Source organism: Panthera onca, chromosome E2, assembly GCF_046562875.1.
Source record: "Panthera onca isolate mPanOnc1 chromosome E2, mPanOnc1 haplotype 2, whole genome shotgun sequence".
NCBI lineage: Eukaryota > Metazoa > Chordata > Mammalia > Carnivora > Felidae > Panthera > Panthera onca.
The window spans coordinates 2052300-2080000 of NC_138353.1; the positions used below are offsets into that span (position 1 = coordinate 2052300).

General features: G+C 44.5%; 2 protein-coding genes and 1 long non-coding RNA gene across 3 annotated transcripts in view; 2 read left to right on the top strand and 1 right to left on the bottom strand.

The window, feature by feature from the left end:
• The first annotated feature begins 232 nt into the window (after positions 1 to 232).
• Positions 233 to 1527, top strand: LOC132674891 (olfactory receptor 6Z7-like). Its single transcript, XM_060627390.3, has one exon. The coding sequence runs from the start codon at positions 450 to 452 to the stop codon at positions 1422 to 1424; it is 975 nt and encodes a 324-aa protein (XP_060483373.2). The 5' UTR covers positions 233 to 449; the 3' UTR covers positions 1425 to 1527.
• A 9449-nt stretch (positions 1528 to 10976) lies between these two features.
• LOC144614590 (olfactory receptor 6Z7-like) lies at positions 10977 to 11922 on the bottom strand. The gene has a single exon (XM_078438698.2). The coding sequence runs from the start codon at positions 11913 to 11915 to the stop codon at positions 10977 to 10979; it is 939 nt and encodes a 312-aa protein (XP_078294824.1). The 5' UTR covers positions 11916 to 11922.
• A 3355-nt stretch (positions 11923 to 15277) lies between these two features.
• LOC144614595 (uncharacterized) overlaps positions 15278 to 27701 on the top strand; it is a 21145-nt gene continuing 8721 nt past the window's right edge. The window contains exon 1 of the long non-coding RNA XR_013552449.2: positions 15278 to 15455. This is a non-coding gene — a long non-coding RNA (uncharacterized LOC144614595). The remainder of the gene's footprint in view (positions 15456 to 27701) is intronic.

The following is a 27701-nucleotide window of genomic DNA, read 5'->3' on the forward strand; positions in this document are numbered from 1 at the left end:
AAGGAAGGAAGGAAGGAAGGAAGGAAAGACAAAGACCAGACCACTTAAAGTCATCAAAAGAAAAGAAAAAAACAATCATAGCTTTTACCTCCATTTTACAGACAAGATAACTGAGGCTCAGTTTCAGATTCTATGTCTCCACCCCCCCCCCCCGCCTTTCCCCCACTCTAGCCGTCTTTCTCTCTCAAAAATAAATAAACATTAATTTTTTTTTTTAAAAAGATACCTGAGGCTTATAAGGGTTGAATTGCCGAAGGTCACAGATTTACTAAGTACACGTGGAGGTTTTCCATTTCCGGTTTTGCGTCGTCCCACCCCACCAGTCCTCCTGACAACAGTCAACCCACAGCACTTACATTGGCTCTCGGGACCCCTGATGCTCTTCCTCTTTTGCCCTTTTACTCCTGCGTGGATCACAGTCTCCTCTAACCTGCTTCTTTTGCACTTAGATGGAGAGGCCCCTGGAGTTGGGCAACGTGACCAGAGTCCAGGAGTTTGTCTTGTTGGGTTTGTCCACAAGGCTGGGCATAAGGATTGTCCTGTTTGCCGTCTTCCTGGCCCTCTACCTGCTGACCCTCCTGGAGAACACGCTCATCATCTACCTCATCTGCAGTCACATCGAGCTCCACAAGCCCATGTATTTCTTCCTGGGCAACCTGAGCTGCCTGGAGATGTGCTACGTGTCCGTGACCATGCCCAGCCTGCTCGTGGGGCTGGGCTCCAGTCCATGCCATGTGCCCTTCGCAGCCTGCATGACACAGCTTTTTTTATTCGTAGCTCTCATTAGTACCAAGTGCACCCTCCTGGCCTCCATGGCCTATGACCGCTACGTGGCCATCTGCCGCCCACTCCAGTACCCACTGCTCATGAGGCCCCAGGTCTGCCTGGGCTTAGCCTTGTCCTCATGGCTTGGGGGGATGCTGGTCTCGGTGGCCAAGGCATCATGCATTGCCAGCCTGTCCTACTGTGGCCCCAATGTCCTCAACCACTTCTTCTGTGACGTCTCCCCTCTGCTCAACCTGTCCTGCACCCACGTGGCCCTGACGGAGCTGGTGGACTTCATCTCTGCCATCGTCATCTTCTGTGGGTCATTGCTAGTGGCTCTGGCCTCCTATGTGGCCATCGGGAGGGCTGTGCTCCACATGCCGTCAGCCGTCACCCGCTGCAGAGCCCTCTCCACCTGCGCCTCCCACCTGGTGGTGGTGGGCATCTTCTATGGGGTGGTCCTCTTCATCTACGCCCGTCCCAGCCGCATAGAAGCCATGGACCTCAACAAGGTGCTGTCTGTCATCTACACGGTGGTCACGCCCGTGTGCAGCCCCGTCATCTACTGCCTGCGGAACAGGGAGGTCCAGGCAGTGCTGAAGAAAACCCTCCACTCACCCCGGGTCTCTTCAGCGACAACACACTTTGCCCGCTCCTGATTTTAACAGAGCACACTGATGGTCACCAGAAGGGAGGTGGGTGGGGGTGCATTGAACAGGTGATGGGGAAGAAGGAGGGCCCTTGTGATGAGCACCGGGTGATGTACGAAAGTGTTGGGTCACTAGATTGTGCACCTGAAACTAATATTACACTGTTGTTAGCCAACTGGAATTTAAACAAAAACTTTAAAAAGTAATAATAAGATAACACTACTTCCCTTTTCCCAACAACTTTTGCTTCACCATATAATTGGCTTTGGCTAATGGAATGTAGACCAAATTGAGAGTCCTGAGCTGATGTCTGGGGAAGCACTAACTGTTTCCACTGCCTTCTTGCCATTTGCCTTGAGAAGAACATCTCCTGGTTCTGGGATGAGAGACAAGTAGAAAAGACCTAAGCCTGCCCTGCAGCCTGAAGCAGAATACCACCATAGATCCAGAAGCCAGAAAAAAAAAACACAAGTGTGCTACTGAAGCCACTGAAAAACATTTTTGGATTGCTTGTAATACAGCAGTGTTGTAGCAATGACTGACTAATACAGCATCATATTGGTTAGGTAATGGATTTCAGCCTAAAACAGTTGCTTAAACAGGATACAATGAATTTCTCATCAATGTAGCAGCACTGATTTGGTATTAATAAGACAGCCAAAACGTCAGAGTTCCCCTATCTTGTTATATCATTCTCAGCATGACACTTCCAGGTCAGGGTGCAAGATGGCTGCTCCAGCTCCAGTCGTCACGCTTGAATTCCAACCAGAAGAGAAGGGGAGCGAAGGAAGTACAGGAAAGTGTCTTTCTCCTAAAAAGCATAACCTAAAACTTTTCCATGGACAATTTGTCCAGCACATACACCTATGACATCATGGATAGACAAGGGAAGAGCTGAGAAACATTTTTTTGTGTGTGTATGATGTAAGAAAGTGGTCCAGGTTCATTCTTCTGCATGTCGCTGTCCAGTTTTCCCAGCACCACTTGCTGAAGAGACTGTTTTTATTCCATTGGATATTCTCTCCTGCTTTGTCAGAGATGAGTTGGCCATACATTTGTGGGTCCATTTCTGGGTTCCCTTTTCTGTTCCATTGATCTGAATGTCTGTTCTTGTGCCATGGAAACATTTTTTTAGGGATTTTTCAGCTGAGATATGGTGGATCTATTACTAAAGGAAGAAGGAAGGACTGATGTTGTAGATGACCACAACCTTTGTCACACATATCTCCCTCACAGTGTGGCTGTGAATGTGACAAATCTATATGAAGTGTTTTGAATAGGGTCTGGAATTCAGCAAATTCTCTATAGCCAGTAGAATTATTATAGCTGTAAATCTTTGGGAATATGGAGATGGATCAGACATCACCTTTCTTCAGTGAGTTGTTCTCTTATTTATTCGACCAGATTCACCGAGCAGCTAACGTGGACCAGGCATCGTTCTGGGCAACGCGGATGGGGTCCATGCTCTGAGGTGCTCACGTCATGCTCTGCACATTTTCAGCTGGCTGTGAAGTGAGCTCCACGGAGGAATAGCAAGTGGAGTGGAGTGTGGTGCCACAGCAACTGGGGACGCAGAAGCCAGACCTTGAAGGTGTCTGCATGCACAGGGAAGACAAGGAAGATCACGGCTTTCAGATGACACTGGTGCACAGGCACCAGATACGACACCCCTGACATGTCCACACAACGCTGAGTCGAGTGCAGCTGGAACCACAACAGAATGGCATCTTGAGTTCCCAGTGAAAGAGGTTCAGCTCTGTCTTATGGACACAAAAGACAGAGATTAAAGTGGTTTTTTAGGGGCACCTGGGTGGCTCAGTCAGATAAGCATTCAACTTCGGCTCAGGTCATGATCTCATGGTTTACGAGTTCAAGCCCCATGTCAGGCTCTATGCTGACGGCTCAGAGCCTGGAGCCTGCTTCAGATTCTGTGTCTCCTTCTCTCTCTGACCCTTTTCTGCTCGTTCTCTCTCTCTCTCACTCTCTCTCTCCTCAAAATAAACATTAAAAATTTTGAAAAAAATAAAGTGATTTTTAAATTGAAAATTACATCTTTTTTTTAAATATGAAATTTATTGTCAAATTGGTTTCCATACAACACCCAGTGCTCATCCCAAAAGGTGCCCTCCTCAATACCCATCACCTACCCTCCCCGCCCTCCCACCCCCCATCTACCCTCAGTTTGTTCTCAGTCTTTAAGAGTCTCTTATGCTTTGGCTCTCTCCCTCTCTAACCTCTTTTTTTTTCTTCCCCCTCCCCCATGGTCTTCTGTTAAGTTTCTCAGGATCCACATAAGAGTGAAAACATATGGTATCTGTCTTTCTCTGTATGACTTATTTCATCTAGCATAACACTCTCCAGTTCCATCCATGTTGCTACAAAAGGCCATATTTCATTCTTTCTCATTGCCACATAGTACTCCATTTTGTATATAAACCACAATTTCTTTATCCATTCGTCAGTTGATGGACATTTAGGCTCTTTCCATAATTTGGCTATTGTGGAAAGTGCTGCTGATGGGGCGCCTGGGTGGCTTGGTCGGTTAAGCGTCCGACTTCGGCTCAGGTCATGATCTCACGGTCCGTGAGTTTGAGCCCCGCATCGGGCTCTGTGCTGACAGCTCGGAGCCTGGAGCCTGTTTCAGATTCTGTGTCTCCCTCTCTCTCTCTGCCCCTCCCCTGTTCATGCTCTGTCTCTCTCTGTCTCAAAAATAAATAAACGTTAAAAAAATTAAAAAAAAAAAAAAAAGAAAGTGCTGCTATAAACATTGGGGTACCAGTGCCCCTATGCATCAGCACTCCTGCATCCCTTGGATAAATTCCTAGCAGTGCTATTACTGGGTCATAGGGTAGATCTATTTTTAATTTTTTGAGGAACCTCCACACTGTTTTCCAGAGCGACTGCACCAGTTTGCATTCCCACCAACAGTGCAAGAGGGTTCCCGTTTCTCCACATCCTCTCCAGCACCTATAGTCTCCTAATTTGTCCATTTTAACCACTCTGACTGGTGTGAGGTGATATCTGAGTGTGGTTTTGATTTGTATTTCCCTGATGAGGAGCAACGTGGAGCATCTTTTCATGTGCCTGTTGGCCATCTGGATGTCTCTTTAGAGAAGTGTCTATTCATGTTTTCTGCCCATTTCTTCACTGGATTATTTGTTTTTTGGGTGTGGAGTTTGGTGAGCTCTTTATAGATTTTGGATACTAGCCCTTTGTCCGATATGTTATTTGCAAATATCTTTTCCCATTCCGATGGTTGCCTTTTAGTTTTGTTGATTGTTTCCTTTGCTGTGCAGAAGCTTTTTTATCTTGATGAGGTCCCAATTGTTCATTTTTGCTTTTAATTCCCTTGCCTTTGGAGATGTGTCAGGTAAGAAATTGCTATGGCTGAGGTCAGAGAGGTTTTTTCCTGCTTTCTCCTCTAGGGTTTTGATGGTTTCCTGTCTCACAATCAGGTCCTTTATCCATTTTGAATTTGTTTTTGTGAATGGTATAAGAAAGTGGTCTAGTTTCATCCTTCTGCATGTTGCTGTCCAGTTCTCCCAGCACCATTTGTTAAACAGACTGTTGTTTTTCCATTGGATATTCTTTCCTGCTTTGTCAAAGATTAGTTGCCCATACTTTTGTGGGTCTAGTTCTGGGGTTTCTATTCTTTTTTTTTTTAATTTTTAATTTTACATTTTATTTATTTTTGAGAAACAGAGTGAGACAAAGTGTGAGCGGGGGAGGGGCAGAGAGAGAAGGAGACAGAATCTGAAGCAGGCTCCAGGCTCTGAGCAAGCAGTCAGCACAGAGCCCGATGCGGGGCTTGAACCCACAAACTGTGAGATCATGACCTGAGCTGAAGTCGGACGCTCAACCGACTGAGCCACCCAGGCGCCCCTCTGGGGTTTCTATTCTATTCCATTGGTCTATGTGTCTGTTTTTGTGCCAATACCATGCTGTCTTGATGATTACAGCTTTGTAGTAGAGGCTAAAGTCCGGGATTGTGATGCCTCCTGCTTTGGTCTTCTTCTTCTTCAAAATTACTTTGGCTATTCGGGGCCTTTTGTGGTTCCATACAAATTTTAGGATTGCTTGTTCTAGCTTCAAGAAGAATGCTGGTGCAATTTTGCTTGGGATTGCATTGCATGTGTAGATTGCTTTGGGTAGTATTGACATTTTAACAATATTTATTCTTCCAATCCATGAGCATGGAATGTTTTTCCATTTTTAATATCTTCTTCAATTTCCTTCATAAGGTTTCTATAGTTTTCAGCATAGAGATCTTTTACATCTTTGGTTACGTTTATTGCTAGGTATTTTATGCTTCTTGGTGCATTGTGAATGGGATCAGTTTCTTTATGTCTTTCTGTTGCTTTATTTTTAGTGTATAAGAATGTGACTAATTTTTGCACATTGATTTTGTATCCTGTGACTTTGCTGAATTCATGTATCAGTTCTAGCAGACTTTTGGCGGAGTCTATCAGATTTTTCATGTATAACATCATGTCATCTGCAAAAAGTGAAAGCTTGACGTCATCTTTGCCAATTTTGATGCTTTTGATTTCATTTTTTTTTCTGATTGCTGATGATGCTAGAACTTCCAACACTATGTTAAACAACAGCGGTGAGAGTGGACATCCCTATCGTGTTCCTGATCTCAGGGAGAAAGCTCTGTTTTTCCCCATTGAGGATGATATTAGCTATGGGCTTCATAAATGGCTTTTATGATGTTTAAGTATGTTCCTTCTACCCTGACTTTCTCATGGGTTTTTCTAAAGAAAGGATGCTGAATTTTGTCAAATGCTTTTTCTGCATCAATGGACAGGATCATATGGTTCTTATCTTTTCTTTTATTAATGTGATTTATCATGTTGATTGATTTGCGAATGTTGAACCAGCCCTGCATCCCAGGAATGAATCCCACTTGATCATGATGAATAATTCTTTTTATATGCTGTTGAATTCGATTTGCTAGTATCTTATTAAGAATTTTTGCATCCATATTCATCAGGGATATTGGCCTGTAGTTCTCTTTTTTTACTGGGTCTCTGTCTGGTTTAGGAATCAAAGTAACACTGGCTTCATAGAATGAGTCTGGAAGTTTTCCTTCCCTTTCTATTTCTTGGAATAGCTTGAGAAGGATAGGTATTATCTCTGCTTTAAATGTCTGGTAGAATTCCCCTGGGAAGCCATCTGGTCCTGGACTCTTATTTGTCGGGAGATTTTTGATAACTGCTTCACTTTCTTTGCTGGTTATGGGTCTGTTCAAGCTTTCTATTTCTTCCTGTTTGAGTTTTGGAAGTGTGTGGGTACTAAGGAATTTGTCCATTTCTTCCAGGTTGTCCAGTTTGTTGGCATATAATTTTGCATAGTATTCCCTGATAATTGCTTGTATTTCTGAGGGATTGGTTGTAATAATTCCATTTTCATTCATGATTTTATCTATTTGGGTCATCTCCCTTTTCTTTTTGAGAAGCCTGGCTAGAGGTTTATCAATTTTGTTTATTTTTTCAAAAAACCAACTCTTGGTTTCATTGATCTGCTCTATAGTTTTTTAAGATTCTATATTGTTTATTTCTGTTCTGATCTTTATTATTTCTCTTCTTCTGCTGGGTTTAAGGTGTCTTTGCTGTTCTTCTTCTATTTCCTTTAGGTGTTCTGTTAGATTTTGTATTTGGGATTTTTCTTGTTTCTTGAGATAGGCCTGGATTGCAATGTATTTTCCTCTCAGGACTGCCTTCGCTGCATCCCAGAGCGTTTGGATTGTTGTATTTTCATTTTCATTTGTTTCCATATATTTTTTAATTTCTTCTCTAATTGCCTGGTTGACCCATTCATTCTTTAGTAAGGTGTTATTTAACCTCCATGGTTTTGGAGGTTTTCCACACTTTTTCCTGTGGTTGATGTCAAGCTTCATAGCATTGTGGTCTGAAAGTATGCATGGTATGATCTCAATTCTTGTGAACTTATGAAGGGCTGTTTTGTGACCCAGTATGTGATCTATCTTGGAGAATGTTCCTTGTGCACTTGAGAAGAAAGTATATTCTGTTGCTTTGGGATGCAGAGTTCTAAATATATCTGTCAAGTCCATCTGATACAATGTATCATTCAGAGCCCTTGTTTCTTTATTGATCCTGTGTCTAGATGATCTATCCATTGTTGTAAGTAGAGTATTAAAGTCTCCTGCAATTACCACGTTCTTATCAATACGGTTGCTTATGTTTGTGATTGTTTTATATATTTGGGGGCTCCCATATTTGGCGCATAGACATTTATAATTGTTAGCTCTTCCTGATGGATAGACCCTGTAATTATTATATAATGCCCTTCTTCACCTCTTGTTACAGCCTTTAATTTAAAGTCTAGTTTGTCTGATATAAGTATGGCCGCTCCAGCTTTCTTTTGGCTTCCAGTAGCATGATAGGTAGTTCTCCATCCCCTCACTTTCAATCTGAAGGTGTCCTCAGGTCTAAAATGAGTCTCTTGTAGACAACAAATAGATGGGTCTTGTTTTTTTATCCATTCTGATACCCTATGTCTTTTGGTTGGTGCATTTAGTCCATTTACATTCAGTGTTATTATAGAAAGATACGGGTTTAGAGTCATTGTGATGTCTGTATGTTTTATGCTTGTAGTGATGTCTCTGGTACTTTGTCTCACAGGATCCCCCTTAGGATCTCTTGTAGGGCTGGTTTAGTGGTGACAAATCCCTTCAGTTTTTGTTTGTTTGGGAAGACCTTTATCTCTCCTTCTATTCTAAATGACAGACTTGCTGGATAAAGGATTCTCAGCTGCATATTTTTTCTGGTCGTCACATTGAAGATTTCCTGCCATTCCTTTCTGGCCTGCTGAGTTTCACTAGAGAGATCGGTCATGAGTCTTATCAGTCTCCCTTTATACGTTAGAGCATGTTTATCCCTAGCTGCTTTCAGAATTCTCTCTTTATCCTTGTATTTTGCCAGTTTCACTATGATATGTTGTGCAGAAGATCAATTCAAGTTACGTCTGAAGGGAGTTCTCTGTGCCTCTTGGATTTCAATGCCTTTTTCTTTCCCCAGATCAGGGAAGTTCTCAGCACCTTTCTCTCTCTCTTCCTCCTCTGGAATCCCAATTATGCATATATTATTATGTTTCACCACATCACTTAGTTCTCTAATTCTCCCCTCATACTCCTGGATTTTTTTATCTCTTTTTTTCTCAGCTTCCTCTTTTTCCATAATTTTATCTTCTAATTCACCTATTCTCTCCTCTGCCTCTTCAATCCGAACCGTGGTCACCTCCATTTTATTTTGCAGCTCATTTATAGCATTTTTTAGCTCCTCCTGACTGTTTCTTAGTCCCTTGATCTCTGTAGCAATAGATCCTCTGCTGTCCTCTATACTTTTTTCAAGCCCAGCGATTAATTTTATGACTATTATTTTAAATTCATTTTCTGTTATATTGCTTAAATCGTTTTTGATCAGTTCATTAGCTGTCGCTACTTCCTGGAGTTTCTTTTGAGGAGAATTCTTCCATTTCATCATTTTGAATAGTCCCTGGAGTGGCGTGGAACTGCAGGGATCTTCCTCTGTGCTGTCTGGAGTATCTTGCATTGGTGGGCGGGGCCGCAGTCAGACCCATTGTCTGCCCCCAGCCCATCGCTGGGGCCACAGTCAGGCTGGTGTGTACCTTATCTTCCCCTCTCCCAGGGGCAGGACTCACTGTGGAGTGGTATGTCCCCTGTCTGGGCTACTTGAACACTGCCAGGCTTGTGGTGCTGCTTCTATGGAATCTGGCGTATTGGCGGGGGTGGATCCGCAAGGTGCGCAGGGGCAGGAGGGGCAGACTCAGCTTGCTTTGCCTTTGATTGTCTGCTTCAGGAGGGGCCCTGCAGCACCGGGAGGGAGGCAGACCCATCGGAGGGATGGATCCACAGAAGCACAGCTTGGGTATTTGCGGGGTGTGAGCAAGTTTCGTGATGGGAACTGGTTCCCTTTGGGATTTTGGCTGGGGGGTGGGCGAGGGAGATGGCGCTGGCCAGTGCCTTTGTTCTCCCACTGAGCTGAGCTCTGTTCTCTGGAGCTCAACAACTCTCCCTCCTGTTGTCCTCTAGCCCTCCTGCTCTCCAAGCAGAGCTGTTGACTTATAACATTCCAGATGTTAAGTCCCGCTGGCTGTCAGAACTCACAGAGTCCAACCCCTCCACTTTTGCAAGCCAGAATTCAGGGGCTCTGCCTTGCAGGGCGGGCTGCTCCTCTACCAGACCAGCTCCCTCCCACCAGTCCGTGTAGTGCGCACTGCCTCTCTGCCCTTCCTACCCTCTTCCGTGGGCCTCTTGTCTATGCTTGGCTCTGGAGAATCCATTCTGCTAGTCTTCTGGTGGTTTTCTGGGTTATTTAGGCAGGTGTGGGTGGAATCTAAGTGATCAGCAGGATGCGGTGAGCCCAGCGTCCTCCTATGCCGCCATCTTCCACAATCTTAAAGTCCAAAAATTACATCTTTAGGGTGAGCCTGGGTGGCTCAGTCAACTAAGCATCTGACTCTTGGTTTCAGCTCAAGTCATGGTCTCACGGTTCATGGGTTCGAGCCCTGCAATAGGCTCCACACTGACAGCACAGAACCTGCTTGGGATTCTCTGTCTGCCTCTCTCTCTGCCCCTCCTCCTCTCGTGCTGTCTCTATGTCTCTCAAAATAAATAAGTAAAGTTCAAAAAGAAAAAAAATACATCTTTATTACAAAAGCAATGCATACTTATCACAAAAAAATTGACAAAACAACAAAATGAAAAGGAAAGCAAACCCTTCCCAAGTTCCTCCACATAATGGCAATCCCTATGAACATTTTATGGTATCGATTTTCCAATTCTTCCCTGTATACATATAGACACACACTGCATTTAAGCATGAAAACACAGCTGTACTCTAATGGGTAAATAATGTGTGGTATTTCCATACAATGGAATATTACTCAGCCTTAAGAAGGAATGAAATATTGCTAGATGCTATATCATGTATAAGCCTCAAATGTGTTACACTAAGTGCAAGGAGACACACAAAAGCCCACATATTATATCATTTCATTTATATGAAATATCCAAAACAAGAAAATCCATCCAAGACTTACAGTTTTTTAAGCTAGTGGGCTAGGCTTTGGGAGTGATTTCTATTGTGTACAGGATTTTTTTGGTAGTGATGCAAACGTTGTAGAATTAGATGGTGGTGATGGTTGCACAACTTTGTGAATATACCTAAAACTCAATGAATTGCACATTTTAAAGGGTGAAGTATATGGCATGTGAGTTATATCTCAATAAAAATGAAAAGTATTGAGGGGCTCCTGGGTGGCTCAGTCAGTTAAGCATCTGACTTTGGCTCAGGTCATGATCTCACAGTTTGTGAGTTCAAACCCTGCGTTGGGCTCTGTGTTGACAGCTCAGAGCCCGGAGCCTGATTTGGACTCTGTGTCTCCCTCTATCTCTGCCCCTCCCCTGTTCGCACTGTGTCTCTCTTTGTCTCTCAAAAAATAAAAAATAAATTAAAAAAAATGAAAAGTATTGATAACTTGAGATCTCCCCCATGGCCTATCCGCTGGTCAGCTTCAGGACTGGTGTAGGGTTCTGCAGAATGCTGCCTGGACCTCCCTGTTCCGCAGGCAGTAGATGACGGGATTGCACATGGGTGTGACCACCGTGTAGATGACAGACAGCACCTTGTTGAGGTCCATGGCTTCTATGCGGCTGGGACGGGCGTAGATGAAGAGAGTGGCTGCGTAGAAGATGCCCACCACCACCAGGTGGGAGGCGCAGGTGGAGAGGGCTTTGCGGCGGGCAGCGGCTGATGGCATGTGGAGCACAGCCCTCCCGATGGCCACATAGGAGGCGATGGCCACGAGGAGGGAACCCCAGAGGATGACGATGGCAGAGATGAAGTCCACCAGCTCCGTCAGGGCCACGTGGGTGCAGGACAGGTTGAGCAGAGGGGAGACGTCACAGAAGAAGTGGTTGAGGACATTGGGGCCACAGTAGGACAGGCTGGCAATGCATGATGCCTTGGCCACCGAGACCAGCATCCCCCCGAGCCATGAGGACAAGGCTAAGCCCAGGCAGACCTGGGGCCTCATGAGCAGTGGGTACTGGAGTGGGCGGCAGATGGCCACGTAGCGGTCATAGGCCATGGAGGCCAGGAGGGTGCACTTGGTACTAATGAGAGCTACGAATAAAAAAAGCTGTGTCATGCAGGCTGCGAAGGGCACATGGCATGGACTGGAGCCCAGCCCCACGAGCAGGCTGGGCATGGTCACGGACACGTAGCACATCTCCAGGCAGCTCAGGTTGCCCAGGAAGAAATACATGGGCTTGTGGAGCTCGATGTGACTGCAGATGAGGTAGATGATGAGCGTGTTCTCCAGGAGGGTCAGCAGGTAGAGGGCCAGGAAGACGGCAAACAGGACATCCCTTACGTCTGGCCTTGTGGACAAACCCAACAAGACAAACTCCTGGACTCTGGTCACATTGCCCAACTCCAAGGGCCTCTCCATCTAAGAATAAAATACATCTGCAAAATATTTTGCACATCTTTCTCTCTACAGCTTGCCTTACTCTGGTTCTACGCTGTTGTATCACCTACTTAACACCCTTGATACACTCCTCAGTGTCCTTAGAATAAGCATCATGTGTCCTGCCATGGCCCCTGAGCCCCCATGTTCTGATCCTTGCTGACTACTTCACATCACAGCACCACTTCTCACATCCATTGTAGACCCATGGAGGCCCTTTCACCCCCTCAAATACTCCAAGGTCTTTCCAGCCTTAAAGCATTTCCACATGAAGTCTCTCCATCCTAGAACAGCTTTCTCCCCATTCTTGTGTTTCCCATGTCTGGGAATCCTTGACATTCTTGGCATGAGTTTTTCAATGTCATATCCTCAGAAAATCCCCTGTCAAACCCCGTGTCATTATTCTTTATCCCTGCAACCCATTACTTCTGTGCCAGGGTGATTGTTATTAACTTTATTTAGTTTAAATTACTTGCACAAACTGGAGGTTGCTGGGGGGGGAGATGGGTGAAATAGGTGAAGGGAATGAGGGTGTGCACTTGCTGTGATGAGCTCCAGGTAAGGATGGAAACCTTGAATCACTGTATTGTACACGTGAAACATAATACTGTATGTTAATACTGGGATTAAAATGAATGAATGAGGGGCACCTGGGGGGCTCAGTCGATTAAGCATCTGACTTCAGCTCAGGTCATGATCTCGCTGTTCATGGGTTTGAGCCCCTGGTTGGGCTCTGTGTGGACAGCTCAGAGGGTGGAGCCTGCTTTGGCTTCTGTGTCTCCCTCTCTCTTTGCCTCTCCCCTACTCACACTCTGTCTCTCAAAAATAAATAAACGTTAAAAAAAATTTAACCGAATGAATAAATGAATAGGATTACTTGCATGTTTGTTGAGTTATGCAAAGTCTCTCCAACTTGGTTGTAAGCCTCTTGAGGAAAGAGATGGGGTCTATCTCGCTCACGGCTCTAACCTCAGGACCCAGCAAAGGAGTGCATTGCCTGGTACCTTATAGGTGCTTGACACACGTTTATTCAATGCACGGAGAATCAGAGTTGGTCTTCAGGCATCACACTCCTCAGCAGGTACAGCAGCAAAGAGAAGGCGATGTTGGCTGGGAACTCTGGGACTCTGCCCGGGTGCCCTTCAATTTCTGATGGCTGTTGATCCGGAAGGGAGGTGATGTAGTGTGTTTGGGAGAACATTCACTGTGGGATCAGAAACCCTGCCTTGTCGGCCTATTACATCAGCACATTGTTGAGTTCACCCAAGTCTCAGTTTTTCCCTCCGTGAAATGGGGAGAATGATATTGGCTCCCACGGAATAGTGCGGGGGTTGCATAAGGAAAGGAAAGGGAGGGAGTCCCTTCTGGCCACTGCCTTGAGGAGGATGAGGGGGGGCTGTGCAAGCAGAATTTCAGCCCACACGGGCCTCCATCTCCTGGGAGGGTTGGCACGGCCGCTAGTCCTGGTGCACCTGCTGGCATCCGCCACACGTCCAGTGTTCTTCCAGGCACTGATCTGTCAGCCAACTGTTCTCCAGCCAGATGCTTCTGCTCCAAACAGGAGTGCTTTATTTAGCACGTGAAAACCACACCGAACTTTCTATCTCCCAAATCAGCGCCACTGCCAGTCCCAAACACTAGTACAGAGAGAAGTAGAGGGGTGTCTGTGGCCCTCATCCCTCACCCACTGCTCTTCTGTCTCAAGAAGAAGCAGATAGGGGCACCTGGGTGGCTCGGTCTGTTAAGCCACTGACTCTTGATTTCAGCTCAGGTCATGATCTCACAGTTCATGAGATCAAGCCCTGCATCAGGCTCTGTGCTGACAGCACGGAGCCTGCTTGGGATTCTTTCTTTCCCTCTCTCTCTCTCTCTCTCTCTCTCTCTCTCTGCCCCTCCCCTGCTCATGTGCATTCTCTATCAATAAATTAATAAACTTAAAAAAATAAAAAATAAATAAAAGCAAATTCAGTGCTTCTCCTGGTCATATGGCATAGAGAACAATGCTTATCTCCATATTCTGAGATTCCTCTCTTGATTTGATGACATTTATTGATGAAACTTACCACCATTTATTAGAGAAGGGAGTCAGGTACAGCAATTTTCTAGAAAAAACAATGGAAGTTTGATGCCTGATTTTCTATAGAGGGAGTTCTATCCTCCCCACCCCCAACATATCTTATTATAAAGATGGAGGCAGTATTTATTGCATATATGTATGTCCAGGTTGGGTTCTCTTAAAAAAATTTTTTTTGAGGTTCATTTATTTTTGAGAGAGAGACAGAATGCAAGGAGGGGATGGGCAGAGAGAAAGGGAGACCCGGAATCCAAAGCAGGCTCCAGGCTCTGAGCTGTCAGCACAGAGCCCGACACGGGGCTGGAACCCACAAACCATGAAATCATGACCTGAGCTGAAGTCGGACACTCAACTGACTGAGCCACCAGGTGCCCAGGTTGGGTCCTTTTAACAAACATTTTCATTCATTGCTCAATGTCCCGTGAAGCAGGTGTCATTTTCCTTGTTGTTAAAGATGAAGAAACAGAGTTTCCCAGAGGCTACAAGTACAAAGTAAGGACACTGGGTTTTTTTTTTTCAAACCAGTTCTGTCCAATTTTACCACCCAGCAGGGATTTGCATGAGGTTGCATTGCTTATGAAACATACCCTCGGTCTGTTTGAGAGCCACATGTGTCTCATTCTGTCACAAAGCCTTCCTGGCATAGCCTCGCCCTACATCTATCCCAGCTGCACAGCACAGACGATGCTTACTCTAGTCCTGCTGAGCTTCTTCCTTTCACAGGGATCTTCTTTGGAATGAAACGGGCATATCTTTGAACCCTAGATGTGCCACTGCCTCCCTAGGAGCCAGTCACTTAACCTCTCCGAGCCCTATTTGCCTCACAAATAAACCCGGGTTCTGAGTGCAGAGTGAAAACTAGAAATTACAATAATCCCCATTTTCCAACATCTACCAACTGCCAAATGTTGTGTCAGGAGATCTTTGCTTTTATTTTATCCTCATCACAACACTGAGAAGTAATCACCAATGTTCCCACGGTACGGATGTGGGAACTGAGGATCACAGAGTCCACTTGTGTCCCTCAAAGCCTTCCAACTGCTGGGAGTAGAATACAGATTCAACTGCCCAGGTGTGGCTGACCCCATCTCATTATTTTCTTCTCTATCTCTTGGGACTTGGGGTGAAATTTTCACTTTATGATTATTTTTTGAAACATGTTGGCCAAAGAAGAAAAGAAAATTAGTCTTCTAGTCTGGGAAGGGAATGTTAGGACTGGAAGGGCCATTTGAAGGGACTCAGTTTGATATCCTTGTTTTTTGCAGGAGGAAATTGAAAATACCTATACAGGTGCAAGGGCTGTGGTTGGTGCTACAGTTACATAGTTCAAATGGATTTGAGTTTTCCAAAATCCCAGATATCAAGTTGCTGCCTCCTTATGGTGTTGGGATCCTGGACAAAGAATCTATAGGCTGGATCTTATTTCATCGTCCCATTCACCCTGTGAGGTAAGCTTTTTTTTTTTTTTTTTTAGCTCTGTTTTACTGACGAAGAAACAGAGGCATAGAAAGTATAAGACATGCTCAAGTACCTTGACAAATCATGGAGGTGATGCTCAATTTAGGTTGGCATTCTGAAGCCATATTCCACTGCTTCCTTCACGACCCTGGGTCTCAATTCCCTTGATGACACTTCTAACCTCAGAGAAGATTAAATGTAGCAATGAGGTTAACACAGCCAAGGCTCAGCTGAGGTCTGTTTGCCCCAGTCCCACAGTGGTTGGAACAGTGTCCAGTCCCGAAACAAGCACATTATATCTGCCCACAGCAGTCCCCCTCCCAAGGAGGCTCTGTGGTCCTGGATATGACTCTTCAGACAAGCCCTGTTAGCACCAAATGGTGAAACTCATCTGGGTACTAAACAAGAACGTCTCCACTGCTCTATTCTGTCTGTGCTCCCTCCCCCACCAGATTTTTCTCTTCCACGACCCACTTTCTCTCTGCTCCTGCCTCTGTTAATAATCCCTTTCTTTGTGCCTGCACCAGACTCACTTCTTCTACAAAGTATCCCACATATCAAACATCATAGCCAGTCACCTTAGATGCCAATAGGTTTTGTTTTTTGTTCGTCTTACATAAAATACAATCAATTTAACTTCAAAGGTCACTCTGGAATTCTTCAGCCCAGAAGCAGAGTGCACAGTGGCTATTTAGGATTTTTGTTTCATCCCATAAACATTTATCCAGCATCAGCAAAGTACTGCACACTGTGCTAGGCACGGTGGGGATATGGAGATGAACAAGATACGCCCCATCCAGAGGAGTTTTCTATCCGATTCTTTCTTATCGGTGCAACTTGGATAAGTTACTTAGCCTGTCTGGCACTTGATAGCCTTTTATGAAAAAAAGATAGATGTAATTGTCTTCATCTCAAAGCATGTAATAACATCTCCACTATTACATAAGAGTCAGATATGAGAAAGATAAATACCGTATGATTCCACTCATTTGTGGGATCTAAAAGCAAAATAATAAACAAAAAGCAGAAGGAGACCTATAAATACAGAGAACAAATGGTGGTTGTCAGAAGGAAGGGGCTGGGGGGTGGGTGGGCAAAAGGGGTGAAGGGAAAAGGGAGGCACAGGCTTCCAGTAATGGAATAAGTAAGCCATGGGAATAAAAGGCACGGCATAGGGAATATAGTCAATGACATTGGCATAGCGTTGTGTGGTGACTGATGGCAGCTACACTTGAGAACACAGCAGGTGGTTCAGAGAAGTTGAATCCCTATGTTATACACCTGACACTAATGTAACATTCTGTGTCAACTATACTCAAATAAAAATTATGGGGCACTTGGGTGCCTCAGTTGGTTAAGCATCTGACTTTGGCTCAGGTCATGATCTCATGGTTCACGAGTTCAAGTCTCACATCAGGCTCTGTGCTGACAGCTCAGAAGCTGGAGCCTGATTCACGTTCTGTGTGTGTGTCTCTTTCTGCTTCTCCCCTGCTCACACCCTCTCTCTCTCTCTCTCTCTCTCTCTCTCTCTCCCTCCCTCTCTCTCTCTCTCTCAAAAGTAAATAAACCTTAAAAACAAATAAACAATAAGAGTCAGATAGACCCAACTCTGAATACCAGGTCTTCTGCTTAATAGCTATGAGACTTTGCACAAGTTACATGTCTTACTAGAACTTCAGTTTCCACACATGCAAGCTGGGAATGATTTTAGTTCTTACCTTGTGGTGTTGCGCTGTGCCAAGTTTCTGGCACACGATAAACACTAATTGTTAGCTATTATTATTATTAAATAACATGTCATCCCAATACGGGCACTATCTTCATGATACGCACATTATCTCATTAATCTGGGTTGTCCCCATTCTGTGAGTGAGTTGTTATGCTTTGCATTTTGCATGGGAAGAATTAAAGCTAGGAGGGGCAAAGAAACTTGATGTGGAGGTCACACAGGTAGTTAGTGGCATACCCAGCAACCAAGCCTGGATCTGTCTGATTCTGAAGCCAGTGATCACTCCTCTAGATTGTGCTGTCTGTCTGCGTGAAAGCAGTCACACACATTCGAATGTGTGCAGGGAAGCTATCCTTTGTTCTGACCTCCATATTGGATTTCAGGGTTCTCTTGTTGATCTAATCCATTCTAGCTAGAGGAGGCGATCAACAAGGAGGAGACAAAAATCAGTTAGGGTAGGGGTTTGATGACAGAATATTAACTCCTAGAAGGAAGGATTAGGAAAACCTCACATAGGATCTGACATTTCATCTGAGCCTTGAAGGATGAGTAGAATTCTGAGTTAGAAAATGGGTAAAGTAATGGGCAACCTGGGAAGAAAAAAACTATGCTGGTAAAGACATCAGTGTGTGTTGGGGCACCCAGGTGGCTCAGATGGTTAAGCGTCTGACTTCAGCTCAGGTCATGAACTCACAGTTTGTGAATTCAAGTCTTGTGTCGGGCTCTGTGCTGACAGCTCAGAGCCTGGAGCCTGCTTCGGATTCTGTGTCTCCCTCTCTCTCTGCCCCTCCCCTGCTCACACTCTGTATCTCTCTCTCACTCAAAAATAAATAAAAACATTAAAAACAATTTTTTTAAAGGACATCAAGATATGACCCCACTTTGACCAAAGTCACCCAGCTAGTTGGGGAGGTTTCCAGCTTCCAACCCAGCCATCCTTTTCCAATCGTCCCCGAGAGACATAATTCAGTCGAAAATCAGACGTACCTGGGCTCCAGCTCTCGACCCAGCTCATGTGAAATCAAGCCCGTGTACTTACTCTTGCTGACCTTCAGTTTTCCATCTGTACAATATACTTATTCCTACAACAGAAGATTATTGGGACGACTGATGGAGATCACACAAGGATCACTCAGCAAAGCAAGTGACACAGAGACGATGTGCCCTAAGTACCATTCCATCATGTTGATATTTCCTTCCCACTGCCCCCCCAAAGATCTGTCCAGTCTCCTTACCAGAACAGTTCAACTAAGGTGGGTGTTACCCAGTCTTCTTCCCTCCGTAGGGCCTCTGGTTAGTGATCAGATGATCTGGGCATCCATTTGGGGACACAATTTTCAGGAATGAGTTCAGCAGTCGGAGACGAGGATGTCTCCTTGAATTCCCCCCGGCCTGGAAGGAGCTCTACCTCAATGGACCCACTTTACACCTTCATCCACTGCACACTCTGGATGGGCTCCTGCCTGGGCTCTGCCAAGTTGCATCCATCCTCACAGCCAGTAGGCAAGCAGAAAGGCCAGTTTAAACTACAGCTGGGGATCTTGAGACCTCTCTCTCCCTTAATCTCTGTGGAATTACAGACCAGATGGGATTTTGTCTTTCTCAATCTCAGTTGGGTTTGAGAGAAGAGGGCAAAGGCACCCCTAATTCTGGGACTCATCTGTAGGCCATATCCGTAAGCATGCACTGATACCTACTATGTGCTAGCATGTGTTTCAATAAGCATGCATTTATCCCCTCCTGTGTGCTAGCATGTGTCCTGGATGCTGGGAACACAAAATCAAGGCAGACTTCACTTCTGCTCCCCAGGTCTGGGGTACAGGTGAATATGGAACCCCACGAGGGCCAGAAACTGGGGGAGCAGAGAGGAAGGAGACTAGTCCTGTGTGGGGACTTACAAAAGGCATTCAGAAGAATGCACTGACAGAGCTAAAGGTTCAGAGAGTCTTCCAGAATTCCCTTCACTCAGCAGTCAAGAAACATTCGATATGTACTGTGAAACTATTCGATATGTACACTAGGCACATACTAGGTCATATGGAAGGATTTTTAAAATCTTTTAAAATTTATTTGAAAAAAATTTAATAAAATAAAATAAAATAAAATAAAATAAAATAAAATTTATTTGAGAGGGAAGAGGGCAGGGACACAGAGAGAGAGACAGAGAATCCTAAGCAGACTCAGCACTGAGCCTGACATGGTGTTTGATACCACGACCCCAGAATCACGACCTGAACCAAAACCAAGAGTTGGATGTTTGACTGAGCCACCCAGGTGCCCCATTAGATTTTTTTTTTTTTTTTTTTTTTTTTACTTTAATTCCCGTGTGGTTAACATACAGTGTTATATTAGTTTCAGGTGTGCAATGTAGTAGTTCAACAGTACCACATGTTACTGCTCATCGAGATAAGTGTGTTCTTTTTTTAAATTTTTATTTAACTTATTTTTTAAATTTACATCCAAGTTAGTTAGCATATAGTGCAACAATGATTTCAGGAGTAGATTCCTTAGTGGCCCTTACCCATTAAGCCCATCCCCCCCTCCCAGTAACCCTCTGTTTGTTCTCCATATTTAAGAGTCTCTTATGTTTTGTCCCCCTCCCTGTTTTTATATTATTTTTGGTTCCCTTCCCTTGTGTTCATCTGTTTTGTTTCTTAAAGTCCTCATATGAGTGAAGTCATAGGATATTTGTCTTTCTCTGACTGACTAATTTCGCTTAGCATAATACCCTCCAGTTGCAAATGGCAAGATTTCATTCTTTTTCATTGCCCAGTAATACTCCATTGTATATATGTACCACATCTTCTTTATCCATTCATCCATCGATGAACATTTGGGCTCTTTCCATACTTTGGCTATTGTTGATAGTGCTGCTATAAACATTGGGGTGCATGTGTCCCTTTGAAACAGCACAGCTGTAGCCCATGGATAAATACCTAGTAGCACAATTGCTGGGTTGTAGGGTAGTTCTATTTTTAACTTTTTGAGGAACCTCCATACTGTTTTCCAGAGTGGCTGCACCAGTTTGCATTCCCACCAGCAGTGCAAAAGAGATCAGTGCCCCATTAGGTTTAAAAAAAAAAAAGGAAAAAGAAAAAACAGTGTCATTGTGCCTGCCTGGCTCGGTCAGAAGAGGAAGCAACTCTTGATCTCAGAGTTGTGAGTTCGAACCCCAAGTTGGTATAGAAACTACTTTAAAAAATAATAAATAAATAAATAAATAAATAAATAAATAAATAGACAGACAGATAGATAGATAGATATTTAAAAAGCATCCCCCTTCTTGTCTTCTGTATGAATTTATAATTTCTTAGTATGGTATTTCAAGTCCTGGATTTTATGTTCCCAGGCAAGACTTTCTGCTTCATTTGCTCTAAACTCCCTCCTGTCCCATGTCTGGGACACCTAGTTCCCTCTATGCCTTGGCTTATTCAGATCCCTCTGTCTGAAGTACTCTTCCCTGTCTCCACTTTTCCTGCAGAAAATATGACTCATCTTCTGAGGCTGAATTATTTGCAAAAGCTATCACTAGCTTTATTTATCACTGACCCCCCAACCTGCCCGTTTATCTTTTTGGATTTTTAAATTGGTAAAATACACATAACATGAAATTCACCGTCCTAGTCCTGTTTATAACTGCACAGTTTGCTGACTTTAAGTACATTCACACTGTTGTGCGACTGTCCCCACCACCTGTCTCCAGAACTCTTTTTCTCTCATGAAACTGAAATTCTGCACCCACTGTACACTGTCTCCCCATTTCCCTCCACCTCCCTGCCTCCCACACCCATCGTCCTCCTTTCTGTCTCTATGACTCTGACTACTCCGGGCCGCTCATATAAGTGGAATTATGCAGTATTTGTCTTTTTTGTGACTAGCGTATCTCACTTAGCATGATGTCCTTAAGGCTTCATGTATGTTGCAATGTGTGCCAGGACGTCCTTCTGTCTCAAGGGGGGATAATATTCCACTGTGTATGCTTACATCACACCTTGCTTACCGATTCATCTGTTTCCTTCCCCCTTTTGGCTATTGTGAATAAGCTGCTGTGAACGTGGATGCATGGGCATCTCTTTGAGATTCCGTTTTCAATTTTTCTTCAACCCCAACTCCCTTTATCAGTGCTACCTGGGGCCAGTTGGATGCCTTTAAAAAAATTTTTTTAACATTTATTTATTTTAGAGAGAGAGAGAGACACAGAGTCAGAGTGGGGGAGGGGCAGACAGAGAGAGAGAGAGGGAAACACAGAATCCAAAGCAGGCTCCAGGCTCCAGGCTGTCAGCACAGAGCCCAACACAGGGCTCAAACCCACAAACCATGAGATCATGACCCTAGCTGAAGTCAGATGCTTAACCGACTGAGCCTCCTAGGCGCCCCTAGGTGCCTTTAGATCAGGAGCCTGTAGGGCTGGTCCCAGATTTAGCTGGAGCTCACAGACATGAGGGGGGCTTCCAATATCTGATGGGTTCTGATGAGGGGAATTGATGGTGGCTGTTGTCTATGCAAGGAAGCTGAGCTCAGCAAGTTGAGTCAAGAAAATGGGTCTATCTTCTGCCTGTGTGTGATTTTTGTTTGAGTACAATTGATAATGTTACATTAGTTTCAGGTGTACCACATAGTGATTTGACAAGTTTATACACTATGCTATGCTCACTACAAGTGTAGCTATAAGGCTATTACAATGGCATTGACTGTATTCCTTATGCTGTCACTTTTACCCCCATGACTTATTCTTTCCATAGCTGGAAATCCATATCTCTGACTCCCCTCATCACCCCCCCCCCATCTCTCTGACAAACATAAGTTTATTTTTTTGTATGTTTAGAGGTCTGATTCTGCTTTTTGTTCATTTATTCATTTGGGTTTTGTTTTTTTTTTTTAGATTCCACATATGAGTGAAATCATATGGTATTTTCCTTTCCCTGACTGACTTACTTCACTTAGCATAATATACTGTAGGTCCATCCATGTCATTGCATATGGCATGATCGTAACCTTTTTTATGGCTGAGTAATATTCATATATATATATATATATATATATATATATATATATATATATAACATCTTCTTTGTCCCTTTTTCTATTGATGGACACTTAGGTTGTTTCCATATCCTGGCTGTTATAAGTGATGCTGCCATAAACATAGGTGTGCATATATCTTTTCAAATTAGTATGTTCATCTTCTTTGGGTAAACACCCAATAGTGGAATTCTTGGATCATATGGTATTTCTATTTTCAATTTTTTGAGGAGTCTCCATACTATTTTCCACAGCAGTTTCTTCAATTTACATTCCCACCAACAGTGCATATGTGTTCCTTTTTCTCCACCTCGTCAACTCCTGTTATTTCTTGTCTTTTTTATTTTAGCCATTCTAGCAGGTGTAAAATAATATCTCATTGTAGTTTTGATTTTCAGTTCCCTGCTGATTAGTGATGTTGAGCATCTTTTCATGTGTCTGTTGGCCATCTGTGGTTGTTTTTGTTTGTTTGTTTGTTTGTTTTTTGAAAAATACTTATTCAGTTTCTCTGCCCATTTTTTAAAAAAACATTTAATTTTTGAGGGAAGGGGAAAGGTCAGAGAGAGAGGGAGACAGAGTATCTGAAACAGGGTTTATTCTGAGAGCACACATGTGGGGCTTAAATTCATGAACCATGAGACTATGGCCTGAGCTGAAGTCGGAGGCTTAACAGATGAGCCACCCGGGTGCCCCCCACCCCTGTCTGCCCATTTTTTAATCAGATTGTTTGTTTCTTTAGTGTTGACTGTATAGGTTCCTTCTATATTTTGGATATTAGCCCCTTATCAGATATATCACTTGCAAATATCTTCTCTTATTCAGTAGGTTGTTTTTTTGTTTTTGTTTTGTTGATGGCTTTCTTTGCTGTGCAAAACCTTTTTATTTCAATGTAGTCCCAATACTTTATGTTTGTTTTTGTTTCTCTTGCCTTAGGAGACATATCTTTAAAAATATTGCTATGACTGATGTCAAAGAAAGTTACCTTCTAGGATTTTTTATGGTTTCAGATCTCACATTTAGGTCTTTAATCCACTTCAAGTTTATTTTTGTGTATGGTGTTAAAAAGTGTTCTGGTATCATTGTTTTAGTTGTAGCTGCCCCCATTTTCCCATAACAATTTATTGAAGGAGATGAGAGAGGACATGTCTGAAACCAGGACAAAGGAGCACAGTGGGAACACCGTAGAACCCGCCTAAGGCTTGTAGGAATTTGAGTTTCTGACATGAGGTAAAGGGACCTTGTCTGAATGAGGGGACAAAAATGCTTCCCAAGGAAATGATGGAAGAGTGTTGAGAGAAAAGAGTGATCCAATTAGCATGGCCAGGAGGGAGAAAGAAGAGCATAGCAGGCAGAGGGAATAGGATGGATGGATGGATGGGTGGGTGGATGGATGGATGGATGGATGGATAGAAGGATGGATGGAAGGATGGAAGTGTGGATGGCTGGAAATATGGAAGTGTGGATGGATGATGGGGTGATGGAAGTGTGGATGGATGGATGGATGGAAGGATGGAATTTGGATGGATGGATGAATGGATGGATGGATGGATAGAAGGATGGATGGAAGGATGGAAGTGTGGATGGCTGGAAATATGGAAGTGTGGATGGATGATGGGGTGATGGAAGTGTGGATGGATGGATGGATGGAAGGATGGAATTTGGATGGATGGATGAATGGATGGATGGATGAAAGGATGGATGGAGAGATGGATGGAAGCATGGAAGGATGGAAGGTAGATGGATAGATGGATGGGTGGAAGCGGGGTTGGATGGATGGATGGATGGAAGGATGGATGGAAGGTGGATGGATGGATGGATGGATGGAAAGATGGAGGATGGATGGATGGATGGATGGAAGGATGGATAGATGGAAGGATGGATGGATGGAAGGATGGAGGATGGATGGATGGATGGATGGATGGAAGGATGGATAGATGGAAGGATGGATGGATGGAAGGATGGAAGTGTGGATGGATGGATGGATGGATAAATAGATGGAAGGATGGAAGGATGGAAGAGGATGGATGGATGAATGGATGGATGGATGGAAGGATGGATGGATGAATGGATGGATGGATGGATGGAAGGTGGATGGATAGATGGATGGAAGGATGGAAGATGGATGGATGGATGGATGGAAGGATGGAAGGTGGATGGATAGATGGATGTAAGGATAGAAGATGGATGGATGGAAGATGGATGGATAGATGGATGGAAGGATGGAAGATGGATGGATGGATGGAAGGATGGAAGGTGGATGGATAGATGGATGGAAGAATAGAAGATGGATGGATGGATGGATGGATGGATGATGGAAGGATGGATGGATGGAAGTGTGGATGGATGGATGGATTGATGGATAGAAGGATGGATGGATGGAAGGTGGATGGATAGATGGATGGAAGGATGGAAGATGGATGGATGGATGGATGGATGGAAGGAAGGATGGATTGATGGATGAAAATGTGGATGGACGGATGGATGGATGGATGGAAGATGGAAGGATGGAAGTGTGTATGGATGGATGGATGGATGGATGGATGGAAGGATGGAAGGTGGATGGATAGATGGATGGAAGGATGGAAGGTGGATGGATGGATGGATGGTGGATGGATGGAAGGATGGATGGATGGATGGATGGATGGAAGTGTGGATGCTTGGATGGATGGATGGATGGATGGATGGATTGATGGACAGATGTGTGGGTGGGTAAACAGAAGGGTGAAAGGAAGGAGAGAAGGAGTAAATGGAGGGTGGGTAGATGGAAGGATACACAGATGGACAGATGAAGGATGGGTGGACAGACTGAAGGATGGATAGACATAAGGAAGGATGGATGGGTGAAAGGACGGAAAGAAGGGTGGAAGAGAAGAGGGGTAAAAGGGAAGGAAGGAAGGAACGAACGAATGAACGAACGAATGAAGGAACGAAGGAAGAAAGGAAGGAAGGAAGGAAAGAAAGGGTAAATGGAAGGGTGGAAAGATGAAAGAATGAACAGGTAGACAGATGGATGGAAGGATGGGTGGATGGATGGATGGATGGATGGATTGATGGACAGATGTGTGGGTGGGTAAACAGAAGGGTAGAAGGAAGGAGAGAAGGAGTAATTGGAGGGTGGGTAGATGGAAGGATACACAGATGGACAGATGAAGGATGGGTGGACAGACTGAAGGATGGATAGACATAGGGAAGGATGGATTGATGAAAGAATGGAAAGAAGGGTGGAAGAGAAGAGGGGTAAAAGGGAAGGAAGGAAGGAACGAACGAACGAACGAACAAACGAAGGAACGAAGGAAGAAAGGAAGGAAGGAAGGAAAGAAAGGGTAAATGGAAGGGTGGAAAGATGAAAGAATGAACAGGTAGACAGATGGATGGAAGGATGGGTGGATGGATGGATGGACAGATGGACGGATGGATAGAAGGATGGATGGATGGATGGATGGATGGATGGATGGATGGATGGAAGGATGGATGGATGGAAGGATGGAAGTGTGGAGGGATGCATGGGTGGAAGGATGGATGGATGGAAGGATGGAAGTGTGGATGGAAGGATGGAAGTGTGGATGGAAGGTGGATGGATGGATGGAAGGATGGATGGATGGAAGGATGGAAGTGTGGATGGATGGATGGATGGATGGAAGGATGGAAGTGTGGATGGATGGATGGATGGATGGATGGATGGATTGATGGACAGATGTGTGGGTAGGTAAATAGAAGTGTGGAAGGAAGGAGGGAAGGAGCAAATGGAGGGTGGGTAGATGGAAGGACACACAGATGGACAGATGAAGGATGGGTGGACAGACTGAAGGATGGATAGACATAGGGAAGGATGGATGGATGAAAGGATGGAAGGAAGGGTGGAAGAGAAGAGGGGAAGAAGGAAGAAAGGAAGGAAGGAAAGGTTTATGGGAGGGTGGAAAGATGAAAGGATGGGCAGGTAGACAGATGGATGGATGGAAGTATGGGTGGATGGGTAGATGGATGGATGGATAGAAGGATGGATGGACGGATGGGTGGATGGATGGATGGATAGAAGAAAGGATGGATGGATGGAAGGATGGAAGTGTGGGTGGGTGGAAGTGTGGATGGATGGATTGATGGATGGAGGGATGGATGGATGGATGGATGGATAGAAGAAAGGATGGATGGATGGAAGGATGGAAGTGTGGAGGGGTGAGAGTGTAGATGGATGGATGGATGGATGGATGGATGGATGGGAGGAAGGATGGATGGGTGGATGGATGGATGGATGGATGGAAGGATGGATGGATGGACAGATGGATGGATAGATGGATGGAAATGTGGATGGAAGGATGGATGGATGGAAGGATGGAAGGATGGAAGGTGGATGGATGCATGGATGGATGGATGAAAGTGTGGATGGATGGATGGATGGATGGAAGTGTGGCTTGATTGAAGGATGGAAGGAAGGATGGATTGATGGACAGATGTGTGGGTGGGTAAATGGAAAGGTGGAAGGAATGAGGGAAGGAGTATATGGAAGGGTGGGTAGATGGATGGATAGACAGATGGACAGATGAAGGATGGGTGGACAGATTGAAGGATGGATAGACATATGGAGGGATGGATGAAAGAATGGAAGGAAGGGTGGAAGAGAGGAAAGAAGGGAGGAAGGAAGCAAGGAAGCAGGGAAGGAATGAAGAAGGAAGGAAGGAAAGGGTAAATAGAAGGGTGGAAAGATGAAAGGATGGACAGGTAGACAGATGGATGGGTGGAAGGATGGGTGGATGGAAAGAAGTGTGGATGGATGGATGGATGGATGGATGGATGGATAGAATGATGGATGGATGGATGGATGGATGGATGGATAGAAGGATGGATGTGTAGACAGATGGATGGATGTGGATGGATAGATGGATGGAAGGATGGATGGATGGATGGGTGGTTGGATGGAAGGGTGGAAATGTGGGTGGATGGATGGATGTGAATGGATGGATGGGTGGATGGGTGGATGGATGGATGGATGGATGGATAGATGCTTGGATGGATGGATGGATGGATAGAAGGATGGATGGGTGGATGGATGGATGGGTGGATGGATAGAAGGAAGGATACAAGTGTGGATGGGTGGAAGTGTGGATGGATAGATGGATGTGGATGGACGGATGGAAGGATGGATAGGTGGATGGATAGATGGATAGAAGGAGGGATGGATGGGTGGGTGGATGGATGGGCAGATGGATGGATGGAAGTATTGATGGAAGGATGGAAGTGTGGATTGATGGAAGGATGGATGGATGGATGGATGGATGGATGGATGGATGGAAAGATGGAAGGTAGATGGATGGAAGGAAGGATGGATTGATGGACAGATGTGTGGGCGGGTAAATGGAAGGGTGGAAGGAAGGAGGGAAGGAGTATATGGAATGGTAAGTAGATGGATGGACAGACAGATGACAGATGAAGGATGGGTGAACAGATTGAAGGATGGATAGACATATGGAAGGATGGATGGATGAAAGGA